The 14,761-nt window shown below is 30.4% G+C and overlaps 1 protein-coding gene across 3 annotated transcripts in view; it reads left to right on the top strand.

Annotated features, from left to right (window-relative positions):
- LOC114325709 (putative inorganic phosphate cotransporter) overlaps nucleotides 1-14,761 on the top strand; it is a 70,898-nt gene that overhangs the window by 21,776 nt on the left and 34,361 nt on the right. For all 3 annotated transcript variants that reach the window (XM_050656326.1, XM_050656325.1, XM_050656324.1), the window contains exons 3-4: nucleotides 6,354-6,493; nucleotides 12,071-12,383. In XM_050656326.1, coding sequence (XP_050512283.1) covers nucleotides 6,354-6,493; nucleotides 12,071-12,383 — 453 coding nt within the window. The remainder of the gene's footprint in view (nucleotides 1-6,353; nucleotides 6,494-12,070; nucleotides 12,384-14,761) is intronic.

Below are 14,761 nucleotides of genomic sequence, written 5' to 3'. Positions count from 1 at the left end.
GCGATAGGATAAACTAGTACGGCCTAGTGTGAACATTATAATATATCTACAAAGCCAAAATAAATAGATAAACTGAATAAAATACTCTGTAATTGGAATATAATTTTTTTTATTAAAACAAGAATGATTCGTCGTTAAAACTAATGGATCATTGGTGATACAATTATATTATACAAAATAATCAATGTTTTTTTATAAAGGCAACAATTCTTATAGCTTAATTATAAAAATTATGATTTATTTTCCCATGTAGTGCTTTGGTGGCACTTATAATTGCGGAGTATCATTGCCTTCTTGCACTTGTATCTGTTTGTGGAACCGTTTTTGTTACAGCTGCGTTTGACAAAATCTTGTCCTGATCCAAGTTAATGTCTCCTAGCTGCAACCTTTAACGATATTTTAGAGCCGTAGTTTATAATATGTGCTTGCTCTCAAAAAGTTTGGTGGCAAATGACGAATTCTAATTTGAAAAAAAATTATCCAATGCACCTGAAAAAAAAACGTGTTTCACAAACAGTTGGAAGTGCAAGAAGGCAATGATACTTCGCAATTCTAAGTGACAGCAAAGCACTTGCTGTAAAAATAAATAATAATTTTTACAATTAAGGCACATATACAGGGTGAGTCACCACTAACGGGACGGAAGATTACAGCGAAATGGTAAAAAATTTGAAAAAAATTTTAAATGAATAGTTTGTAAGTTGATAAAAGTTACATTTTAAAATTAATTTGAAATATACAATGTGTCCCAATAAATGGCGGCGTATCAAAGTTATATTTTTCTTATCGAATACCCTGTATTTTATTGCATTTTTTAATTGTACCCAAAAAATAAGGTATAGTTTCATAAGGCTTCCCTATACCTATGTACAGAGTGTTCTGAGTTATGCTGGCTTTTCTTAAAATGTAAAGTTTTAAAAGAAGGCTTATTCTCAAGTTATTTAAGAAATTATAAAAATATTACTTTTACATATAAATTGTTGGATATTGGTTAAATGTAATCCATGATTAATTATTACACATTTATCTAGAGGGTGTTCAAAATTTACAGTTTCATTATTGAAGTATTCAATGTGTCATATGATGCTTATTTTAAATGGAACATTATGTATATTAATAAATAATTATACTTAACAAATTTACCTCTTTCGAATGGTATATGGATGTCCTATACCTAGGTCTCATAGTTCTTGTGTAATTTACAATTATATAAGTTATTAATCCGTAAATCGATTTTAAAACAAAAGATGAAGTTAATTAATGTCATTGTATGACATTGTCATTTTATGACAATACGATCTGGTAATTATCTTATAAGTAATGCATTCCATGATTGATTATTACACATTTATTTACAGGGTGTTCAAAACTTACAGTTTCATTATTGGATTATTCAATGTAGCATAATATGATGGTTATTTTATTAGAACACCATGTATATGAATCAATGATTATACTAAACGCAGGTTTCTCTTTCTAATGGTATATATATGTTCTATAACAAGGAGGCATAGTTTTTGCGTAATTTACAATTTTCTTAAACGGTACATCGATTTTAAAAATATTTATAGTCACTCTCGATTTTTAAACCCATCATCTTGGCATAGTTGTTATGAGTGTAGTTGTAAATAAATATGTAGGTATATGTTTATTTGCTGATTTGTAAAATAAATTTTTTCGTTATTAAAAATAACTAAATACATAACGAAACATATAGAATCTTAATAAAACAAATGCATAAATAATACAAAATGAACCACAACTTAGTATAAGTAAAAAATTATCAGTTGTGTAATACATGTTCAAAATGTTTATACAACAAGCGATTTTAAATGATTTGTTTACATTATTTAACATAGCTGGTGTTATAGACGCAGAAGCATTCGAAATTCTTAATTTCATAAAAAATATCATCTGAAGTAGTAGAGTAGGAAGTGTGGCATTTACAATATTTTTAATATAACCCCACTTAAAAAAATTCATCTTGGTCAATCCTGGTGACCTAGGTGGCCAAATATAGGTATGGACCGAATCTATCTATCCATTTATTTCTAAATTTTATGTTGAGGTTAATCTTACATCACGTCAAAAATAAGCTGGAACTCTGTCGTCCAATTGGAGCCACATGTTTGTTCGCACGCTAAGTTGAAGGTTTTAAGATGGATCCAAAAAACTTGTTTTAAGAAATTTAAAAAAGTTGCTCCATTCAGATTTTCGTCAAAAAAATATGGGTAGATAACGTATTCGCTCAGAATACTGCCCCAAACATTAACACTTCACCAACACATCGGTGTTGGTGATCAACAGTAAAATGTTTGTTTACTGTACCATAATAAAATGAAAGCTATGTCTATTAACTAGACGATTATTATGAAAAGTAGATAGATTCGTCTGTACACAATACATTCTTAAAAAAAATCAGGACCATATAAATAATTAATCAAAATCAGGACCTTCTCCAAATTCTTAAGTCTATAAACGAAAAGGTAAACGTTCCTGTTCTGTCTAATGCTGGTGTAGTTGAGTTTTATACTGATGATAGTGGTTTTTCTTATGTATTCTACATATACTCGTTTTACTGATTTCCAATTGACTCGAAATTTTTCACGTGCTAGTATTTGGGTTTTCCGTAACAGAAAGCAGGACATCAAGTTCGTTGACGTCATTAAAAATAAATGGTTCATTTTTATTTAACTTATCGTACCTATGCAACATTACCAGTAGCACGGAATCTATCGAGAAATCTCTCAAAAACGTCATTTTTCTATCAGGATACTACTCAGAGACAATTTTAAAAATATTCCCCAGTGCAAAGTAGCATGTCTACTCTTTCATTGATTGCGTGATTATTCATTTTTAGGAACAATTAAATTTGAATGTAAAAGTCATTTTTAAGTTAAAAAAAAATTTGAATATTACACACGGATGTTTATAGTTTTGATAATTACCAGGCCGTACTGTTATAAACTGGCAATGTCATACAATGACATTAATTAACTATATCTTTTGTTTTAAAATCGATTTACAGATTAAGAATTTAAATAATTGTAAATTACGCAAAAACTATGACACCTAGTTATAGGACATCCATATACCATTCGAAAGAGGTAAATTTGTTTAGTATAATTATTTATTAATATACATGGTGTTCCATTTAAAATAAGCATTATATGACACATTGAATACTCCAATAATAAAACTGTAAATTTTGAACACCCTGTAGACAAATGTGTAATAATTAATCATGGAATACATTCAACCAATATCCAACTATTTAGATGTAAAAGTAATGTTTTTATAATTTCTTAAATAACTTGAGAATAAGCCTTCTTTTAAAACTTTACATTTTAAGAAAAGTCAACATAACTCAGAACACTCTGTACATAGGTATAGGGAGGCCTTATGAAACTATACCTTATTTTTTTGCGGACAATTAAATATGCAATAAAATACAGGGTGTTCCATAAGAAAAAATATAACTTTGATACGCCTCCATTTATTGGGACACCCTGTATATTTCAAAATAATTTTAAAATATAGCTTTTATCAACTTACAAACTATTCAATTTAAAAATGATTACACTCTGTGTGGTAAATATTTACATTTAGTCTGTGTGGAGTATGAAGGGAACCATTCTCGTTGGAAATTTACCGCGCTGAGCAGATGGGACGTGAATTGTAAATTGTAGAATTCCCTCATCTTCCTTAGTCTCAGCATCCGTATGGCTTGCAAATTGTAGAAGCCTCGGAGGTGTAACCAGAGAAGGTTCCCATTGTTTTCATTCTGGTGGGATGTAGAATAGCATTATGTTGTTTTATATGCCATTAGGGTGAAAACTTAGTCTCTTTTTATTCAATTTAAATTTTTTTGAAATCTTTTACCATTTCGCTGTAATCTTCCGTCCCGTTAGTGGTGACTCACCCTGTATAATGACTATTGCTTTTATAAAAAAAATACTCATTATTTTTTATAGTATGATTGTATTACAGAGAAGAGTATTTTATTTAGTTTAAATATCTATTTATTTATAGTTTGCAGGTATACTATAATGTTTATACTAGACCGTACTAGTTTATCCTATCGTGTTTAGGATAAGCTAGTTTGGCCTAGGTCAAACTACTTTATCCTGAAATCTGGTTTGGCCGGTAACATATACAGTATTAAAAATAAAACGGGATAATACCCGAAGGTTGGCTGTATACCATCTAGTTAAATAAAATTAACATGAAGTAAAACTCCCTAGTGTAGTTGGTATATTTAATAAAAATTCTAAAAAAATTTTAAAAATCCAAACGGATTACGTTCAAAACGTTTTCGGACTTATCAGTCCATCATCAGTGAACTCTCTGTCCTTGCTAAATAGCCACAATGCCAAACACTGATCAAGATGTATGTTCTAAATACATGGTGAAATTTGTTAAACAATTTGGCTTACATTGGATGCCGACGGATTAGTACTAGGTACATGATGTTCTACTCCATTAGTTAAGAGATTTGTTTATTATGAATAGGTCTACATTGAACTACGTTTAGTCTGTCAATGATGGAATCGAAAATTGGAGAACTTATTCTTGTTTAAAGTTTTTTGTTGATCAGATCTAACCTTTAAGTTAACCAAACGTTGTAATTTATTATTGACTGTATTGAATTTAACTGAGCGAGAGTGATCAACCTTATCCTGAATGTCTGACATTAAAAAATTGATGTTAATATAACCTAAAGTATCAAGTAGAGAATCATATGTTACCTTTAGTTTACAATTGATGTAATTAAGCTTACTGTAGTGCTTAGATTGACAGACTAAACGTAGTTCAAAGTAGACCTATTCATAATAAAAAAAATCTCTTAATTAATGGAGTAGAGCATCATGTACCTAGTACTAATCCGTTGGCATCCAATGTAAGCCAAATTGTTTAACAAATTTCACCATGAAGTTAGAACATACATATTGACCAGTGTTTGGCATTGTGGCTATTTAGCAAGGACAGAGAGTTCACTGATGATGGACTGATAAGTCGAAAACGTTTTGAACGTAATCCGTTTGGATTTTTAAAAATTTTTTAGAATTTTTAATAAATATACCAACTACACTAGGGAGTTTTACTTCATGTTAATTTTATATACAGTATTGTTTATTTCTTTTTAAAAAAACTTAGTCAAAGTGAAAAAAATTTTGTTTTATCTGATGAAAATCGGTCCGGGTTAGCCGGACTTCCGGGTTATTGAGGCCGACATATCGGGGTTCCACTGTACTTCCAATGTATGTAAAATTATCCCCATTTTCAACTGCGAGTTGTTATTAAAAAATAGCAAGTATTTCTGGCATTGATTCACATGTATTGGTTTTTGTTACTACATATAAATTTTCTGACCTATCTTATTGGCCTATTACAGACCTATTCAGTGGAAAGTATTGCCAATGGGTAAGTCACATCTCGAAACCTTTTACACATAGTCCATACTGTGTATATATGCACGCATTTAAGTGAAGTTATCTAACTTCATTGTGATAAAGCCTGTGTATAAAATGTGTCATCTTTACAAACACAAGAAATATATTTTTTATAATATTATCTACTCTAAAAACTTTTGATAGAAATGCCGTGTGTGATGATCAAGAAAAATTTTGTTTAAATTAAAAATTAAAAAATAGTGTTGAATTATTTATTTATAATATGCGTGACAAATATAATAATAAATTTACCATGACCTCCTAAACTAAAGAAATTTTGTCAAATAAACAAAACAACGGCAAATTCCAATATTATCTGCGACTTAAATTTAAACTAAGTATGGTAAGCAGACACCATCAAATAACAAATATTTAATGAAAGAAATTAGAAAGGAGAAAACAATTAATTTAGTAATTGATGTTTTTGTAGCAAGCAATGAAGTACAAAATAAAAATATTTAGATAAATAACATGAGAGTTCAAAAATAGAAAATAATTGAAAATAGTAATCCAGAGAAAATTGTAAAAAAATTTTAATAAAAAAACGAAAAATCATCGATCAATTAAACAATCTGTTAAATTTAACTATTAATGTAAAATTGATCAACAACAAATACGTCAGGAAGTCTGATTGATAAGTCGAATAATATAGAATTTCTATAATTTCTTATTTAACAAAATATATAAATAAATAAATTTAAAACATATTAATAACATAAATCGTTTCTTGATAAAAAATACTGAAAACATACTTCATCTTTAGGAATCTTATCTTATTTTTCCTATGAATTGTTATATTTCAGTAGAGTAGTGGAGAAAAAAAAAACAAAATTATCTTAAAAATAGCCTAAATAATAATTACTAAAGTTGTCTTATTTTTCATAATTCTTCTATTTTTAGTTAATAAAATAGGAAAACGTCATTGGCAGGTCCTTAACATATGTTTTCTAATATTTGCTGCCTACTATTCACGGAACAGTCTACCAGTAGCCATTGTTGCTATGAATGATCGCAACTCAACGATAAATTCAGATATTCCTGTAAGTATTGTATATAACATAAGAATGATAAAACATTTTTACAAAATCCACAAGGAAAAATACCTGGCTGTATACCGTTCATTACAAAAAAAAATATTGAAAACCCTCAAAGTGCTACATGTAAATCACAGAACGTTTTCGATCTTAAAATATCATCATCAGTGGTGATACAGGCTAATCACATGCTGAGCCACCAAAAATACATCGGTATAAACGCTTTAAATGATTTAAAAATATATTATTATATCCATTATTATTAATAAATCCATGCGATGGATAAAATTAACTTTGATATCGTATGGATCCTTACAAGGCATATGGGTTGCTTGTCTGAAGGATATAATATGTCCTTACATTACATATCCACCGTTCGTAATGTAAGGATATATCCTTGAGTCAAGTTCCCAGTTGGGGAACCTCCTTGGAGAGTCATATGATGCCAAAGGGTAACTATATTAATTTTTATCTATCATTTGAATTTATTAATAGTAATATAACATATTTTTAAAAAATTTAAAGGGTTTTTACCCATGTATGTATTCTTGGTGGCTCAGTATGTAATTAGCCTGTATCAGCACTAATGATGATCTTTTTAGATCGAAATCGTTCTGTGATTTAGATGTAGCCCTTTAAGGATTTTTTGATAAATACATATACAGGGTGTTGCATTATTAATTGTCCATATAGTTACTAGAGAAACCACAAAATACGAAGATTTAACCTAAAACACTTAAATAAAATATGGTTCCTTACTAAGTGTTTTATCTAAAAATTTAAAAATTATTTTTGCTTAGCATTTTAAAACTTTTCAAGGTATCCTTTTCATACTTGGCAGGAAGTATAAGTACTGTACAAACTACTATATTATGTTAAACAATCGTTTCTGGATATTACCAGAGGCGTACGACGGGGAAAAGTGAATGGTTGACCATTTCCAAATTCTACGCCACTGGCGAAATTGCTATTTTAGTTCAATTTTTGGATTCTCCAGTACTTTCTATGAAAATAATATACTCTTCATTTGTAACGATAAATTCATTAGTTTTCGAGATATTTGAAGTTAAAAATGAAACGATACGGCTATTTTGATTAATGTATTGTGTCGCTTCATTTTTAATTTCAAATATCTCGAAAACTAATCATTTTATCGTTACGAATAAAGAATATATTATTTATATAAAAAGTATTGCAAAATCAAAAAAATAAACTAAAATAGCAATTTCGTCAGTGACGTTAAATTTGGAAAGGGTCAACCAGCCACTATCCCCTGTCGTACGCCTCTGGTAGTAGCTAGAAACGTTTATTTATCTTAATTTAGTAGAGTGTACATTACCTACACTTTCTGCCAAGTATGACAAGGATGCGCCAATAAGTTTTAAAGTACTGGGTACAAATATTTTTTAAATTTTAATCATATGAACCATAATATATCATAAATTAATCACAATAACTGTGCCATTTCATATTTAACTTCAAATATCTCGAAAACTAAGGACTTTATCGTTATAAATTAAGAGTATATTATTTACGTAGAAAGTATTGGAGAATCTAAAAATGGTACTAAAATTGTAATTTCTTCAGTGGCGTAGAATTTGAGAAGGGTCAACCATTTACCATCCCTTGTCGTACGCTTCTAATAGTAGCTAGAAACGTTTGTTTATCATAATTTAGTAGGGTGTCTTTAGTAGTCGCACTTTCCGCCAAGTATGAAATGGATGCGTCGAATAGTTTGAAAATGCTGAGCAAAAATTATTTTTAAATTTTTTAGATAAAACACCCTGTAACTCAGTAAGGGTGTTTTAGGTTAAATCTTCGTATTTTGTGCTAAGGTTTCTCCAGTTACTATATGGACAATTATTATTGAAACACCCTGTGTACTCTTTATAAAGAATTCTTAATAAATCTTTTCTACAACCGTGTTAAAAATGCAATTTTTAGCACTCCATAGGAGCGTTAAAAATGCTACTTTAGGGCAATAGAACTTTAAAATTTTTAAGGCACTGCAGTTAAAAGTGAATTGTCAAATTGTGAAACGTCAAAATACTTATTCTTTTTCTCATGATCATCTTTCAGTGCGTCACAGTTTTTCAATTTCTTTCTAACGCATTAAATTGTATGTGACAGAAAAAAAGGCACGTCGGTGATTACTTCTAGTTCTGTGATTATTCTAGTTGTCGATAGATGGCGCCATAATTAAAAAAAATAATTTTTTTTATTAGATAATAATATTACAAATATAATCTGTACAATTTATAAGACTATACAAATCAAAGAAAATACCATTTTATAAATGCAAGAAACACATTTGATTTGTTTTTATTCTAAATTGAAAATAAAATGTGACAACTGTCAGATTTAACTAAAATGTCATGTTAGAATAAATGTCATAAATGTGTATTATCACGGACTTACCCTTTTTCCTATCATTTGTGACGCACTGAAAAATGATCATGAAAAGGACAATATTTCATTTATTAACATTAATATTAATAGTACAACTTGCGCAATTTGAAGAAGGTCGTTTAAAAGGTTTTTTAAAATTTAATTTAAACTGTATTATTGCATTTTTAACACGTTTGTAGAAACAACTATTAAAATTTGTTAGAATATAACAACAATAAAAGTAGATGTTATCCTATAGTTGTTATGATTTACATATTGACAGTATAGGCAGTTTTGATGTAATGTCAGGAAAAATATAAAAATGGAATGCCAGTCAAGTTCAAGTTAAAGTTTTTGTAGGTATTGTCTTGTTAAGTCCTTGATTAGTGGGATGTCCAGATCATTGTGAAGTGTCTGGTTGGATACATACCATGGAGCTTTACTTATCATACGGAGAATTTTGGATTGGAATGTTTGGAGTATCTTCGTATTTGAAGGTTTACTGCAGCCCCATAGTTCTATTCCGTAAGACCAAACTGGTATAAGTATAGCTTTGTAGAGAAGCAGTTTATTTTCAAGAGATAACTGAGACTTCTTGTTAAATAGTTAGTTCATATTTTTTAGTTTAAGATCTAATTGTTTACGTTTAATTTTAATGTGTGTTTTCTCCAACGAACTGTCAACACTGTCAGTGTTGACAGTTCGTTGGTTTTCTCCCAAGTATTTGACAGCTGGCTTGATGGGAATCGGAGTATTATTTATAGAATCTTGAGGACATGTAGATTTTCTGGTTGTAAAAGTAACTTGGACTGATTTGCTGGCATTAACATTTATTTTCCATCGCTTGACCCAGTTTTGTAATTGGTCTAAATGGTTTTGAACTTTTTGTGTTGCTACATTAGGGTCGACATCCACTGCTAAGATTCCCTTATCATCGGCAAAAGTAGCTAAGAAGGTATCAGTTCTGGTTGGAACATCGGCTGTAAATATCAGATATAGAAATGGGCCAAGAACGCTACCCTGTTGTACGCCAGATTGGATGATGTAATAATTTGAGAAGTTGTCTTCAATTTTAACTTGGAAATATCGGTCAGTAAGATATGATTTTAGAATAAAGTATAGTTGGTCTGTTAGGTGTAATTTCAGTTTATAGAGGAGACCTTGATGCCATACCCTATCAAATGCCTGTTCTATATCGAGAAACACTCCAGCGCAAAACTTTTTCTCTTCAAGAGTTGTTATAATTATATTTACTATTCTGTGGCATTGTTGGATGGTTGAGTGTTCACGTCTAAATCCGAGTTGGTGTTGTGGTATAATTTCGTTTATGGGGACAACTTAATTGAGAATGAATAAATTATAATTGTTGATATATAAGACGTTTGTTGAAAAAATATTGTATAATATACGTGTTAAAAAGTACATTTTTAAAGCACTCATGTGAATTGCAGGATTCGCTTCGCTCATTCTGGAAACTTTCACATGCGTGCCTTAAAATTGTACTTTTAACACTTATACCATAAATAACTATTTATAGTCGGTTCGCTAAACTCAAACAAAACTGGCTAGTGATCTTAGTAAGTAATCTTGCCAATTTCGTAAAATTGGCAAAAAAATAATTATCAAGTACCTAGTTAATAATTACTAAATAGTTATTAATTTTGCCAATTCTAGCAAAATTGGTCAAAAATAAAAAAATTACCTAATAAAATCACTAGCCAGTTGTGTCTGAGTGTAGCGAATAGACTGTAATAACATTTTTGATATATTGAAACGTGTTATGAATACATTTTGGGGTTGCTTGTATCTTTGGATCTTTTAAATCTTTGGCATCACCTCAAAGTAATATAATCATTTAAGCATGTTTAAATATACTTTTAGATCCTATAAATTTTCATTCTCAAGATTAGTCAGCTTATTTGGCATTCTATGGGTACTATGGTTATATTGTAATATTTTGTTGATGAACTGTGCTAATTGATCTGTCATCACTGCAATTTTGTTTCTGTTATTCCTTCACTTTCACTAAGCTTATCGTGGTTTGTTCATTAGTTTTAATTTGCGGTATTTTTGGTACTGTTGGACTCGCCTGTTCTTCTCAGTAGATGCTTTTCAAGTAATACTCGTATATTAACCTGTTTTCCCCGATGCCTTTGATTTCTACAATGTATCTAATTTTTTGCCTCTATCCCTTTATGAATAATATTCACATTTCCTTCTGTAATTCAGATCATTGCATAAGCGTTTAATTATCCATGTAGTCTAGGTATGCTTTTTTGTTTTCTTTACATTTTTCTTCTATTTTCTTACAGAACCATGGCGTTTTGTTGTAAAATTATTTATTCTTATTTATTACCTTTTGGCCGAAGAATTCTTTTGCACCGATTAAAATATGTATTTGATGTTATTTTTAAACAGCTCTACTCTACCCCAAGCTCCTGTTGTTACAGACCGGAAGCTATTTCTAGATCAATACTCTAGCTTGAATTCTCAGAGGGGTTGGATTTTTGGTCAATAACCAAGGATCTGATGAAGTTCTTATTCAGATTCTTATTCTGGTAGAACTAGGTTTTATATCAGTATCTACTCTGTTTTATAACTTTGCCAGTGTTCCATTTCTAGCGCGCATCGAATGGAAGTGGTATGTAACAGTGAAAGTGCGTGCGTTCAGAGCTTGGCAAGCAGGTGGCGCTAGCTGGTGATAAAGTCCTTTTCATGAGCATTTTTCAGTGCGTCACAAATGATAGAAAAAAAAGTAACTCCGTGATAATACACATTTATAACATTTATTCTAACATGACACTTTAGTTAAATCTGACAGTTATCATATTTTATTTGCAATTTGGCATAAAAACAAATTAATTGTGTTTATTGCATTTATAAAATGATATTTTCTTTCTTTGATTTGTATAGTCTTATAAATTGTACAGATTATATTCGTAGTTATATTATATAATTCGTAAATTTTTTTTTCGATTATAGCGCCATCTATCGACAACTAGAATAAATGTTATAAATGTCTCTAATCACAGACGTGCCTTTTTTCTGTCACATAAAATTTAATGCGTGCGAAAGGAATCGAAAAACTGTGACGCACTGAAAGATGCTCATGAGAAAAAGAATACTAGCGTTATAAGTTATCATTAAGTAATTTAGATATTATGTCTCATATACATAATTTAATTTTATTTTCAGACATTCAATTGGACCAACAAAAACGTAGTCATCTCTGCTTTCTTTTTTGGTTACGTACCAGGCCAAATTATAACCAGTTGGGTTATTACCAAGGTAGGAGTAAAATGGTTTGGAGTTTGTGCAATGGCGATATGCTCTCTTGTAGGAATGATTACCCCTCAAGTGGCGATGTGGTTTGGATATAAAGGAGTAATAGCGGTGAGAGTTATTCAAGGCCTGACTCAAGGATTTGCGTTTCCCTCCGTGCAACATTTACTAGGTGCGTGGGTTCCTCCTAATGAGCGAGCTGGTTTGGGAGGAACTGTATATTCAGGTAAAGTAGTAGTATATTTATTCAATGGGATTATCCCATTATAATGGGCTGTATACCATAGTTTAAAAAACTCATACAGAAGTAAAAACTTTAAATTGTATGCTGGTATAGAATCGTTTATTAAAAACTATCAAAAATGTTATCCAAATGGATTTCAAAACGTTTTCGTTCTAATTCAGAACATCTTCAGTGCCTAGAATAAATTATTTCCACGTTAGATTAAAGCAAAAAAGTTGAAATTGGGACTGTTAGAAAGAAAAACATGTGGGAATACTTATATTCTGCTGAGTAGTTTGATGAAACTAAATTAATCTAAACTAATGAATAAAATGAAACTAAATTAATCTTTCATCTTGGCAATTTACAATCGATGACGTCACACATTGAACCATGAAATATACCCGCATTAAATCTAAAAAAAATCCATAAGTTTTTTCTGGAACAGGGAGTTGCTAATTTAGACTTTACAATAGATTCTAATATGTCAATAATTTAAATTGCATTTTCAGACATTTATTAATTACCATTAAATTTTACTAAAAATCCAAATCAAACTACACTTTTGAAGTTTTTAACCAAAAATTGGCTTTATCTTGTCATGTAACGCCACTCTTGTCATATTGAATATCCATTTCCTATTTTATCAATTGGTCTGTGCCCTGTGCCCATTGAACTGGCATTTTCGAGCAGGGAAACATGTTGCCCTTTGAGCATGTATTCTAATATATCTAACAATATCGACTTGTAGTCACCATATTTCATTAAAATATAATATGTAAACCATATATTATGGGGTTACCACTTTAAAAAGTGTGCTAGTTTCAAACTACTCAGCAGAATGTAAATATTCCCACATGTTTTTCTTTCTAACAGTCACAATTTTAACTTTTTTGCTTTAATCTAACGTGGAAATACTTCATTCTAGGCACTGAAGATATTCTGAATTAGAACGAAAACGTTTTGCAATCCATTTGGATGACATTTTAGATAGTTCTTAACCTTTAACTACCCGCGCATCGAGTTATAACATAACTACTTATAAACCTTATTCGGCATCAGTGAATACTTGGAGTTCCTTTTCAGTAAGCCAATTGGGATTTATAACTGGAATCATGGAATAACTGGATTCCATGATAAATAAAATTACTAATAAAAAATTTTTTTAAATGTGATTTTTTACAGGAGAAAAAGTATTGTTTACAAATAAAAATATATTTTTTGCCATAATGACTAAAAAACAATTAAAATATGTACTTATATTACGACTTAGTAATATAATCCTGGGGTATATTGTCCACCACCGGAAACAACAAATAATAAAATGTAAATTACGATCTTTCCAGAACGCCGATTATAACGAAACTAAAACCAAATTGTAAAGCACATTCCAGTGATAGGTTAGAAAAATAAGCAAGGTCAAAAATTAAATTTTTAAATATATTTAGAAAGCAGACTAGATAATATAGACTTGAGAATGATATCTAATTTATATTACAACCAAACTGCCAACATTAAAGTGGATGACCACTTCACAGACACAGTCTTCATGGATAAAGGCGTAAGACAAAGATGCATTCTGTCCCCGGTGAGCTGCTGAGCAAACACTGGGGGAACTACAAGAAGTAACCAATGTTCAGGTCATACGTAGAATGGGCAAGGAATGAAAGATTATTAATACAGTCAAAGAGCGTAAATTAGAATAAATTGGTCATGTTATGCAACATGAGATATGGCATATTGCAACTCATTATTCAGGCAAGATATTTGGAAAGAGACGACCAGTGAGAAGACGAATGCCTTGGCTTTAATACCTGAGAAAGTTGTCCAATACATCTACTACCAGACTACTCCGAACAGCAACAAGCAAAGTTAGGATAAGCAGCGTGTTAGTGAGCGCTTCATAAAAAAGGGGTCTAGGACGTTTCATCGCCGCCAGTTCATCGCTGTCGTTTCGATGCCGCCAGTTCATCGCCGACCGATTCATCGCTGACCGATTCATCGCCAGTCAGTTAATCGCTAACTGATGTATTTCCGACTTTTCGACCAATTTTCGACAGTTACATTTATTATTTATTTTTAGTATTAATTAGGAATTTTAGGAAATGCAAGATATGACCATTCCCGTTGCCATACTTAATATTTTAATAGACTTTTAAACTTTTATAATATAAAATATAATTTAACACTACAAATTTTATGCTATTTAGTATCAAATTTAGGGGAAGTAGAAATAGAACAGTAAATTAATATAATAATAGTTTTTATCTTTTTATTTGTCATGAGTTTTAAACTGAATTTAACGTTGTGTAGTGTCATCTCCCATAATACAAAATCAACTGACTAACTGGCGATGAAACGGCCGGAGATGAAACGGACGG

This window comes from Diabrotica virgifera, chromosome 7, assembly GCF_917563875.1.
Source record: "Diabrotica virgifera virgifera chromosome 7, PGI_DIABVI_V3a".
Classification (NCBI taxonomy): domain Eukaryota; kingdom Metazoa; phylum Arthropoda; class Insecta; order Coleoptera; family Chrysomelidae; genus Diabrotica; species Diabrotica virgifera.
The sequence above is the reverse complement of the archived record's forward strand: the minus strand, read 5'-3'. Positions and strand labels throughout refer to the sequence as shown.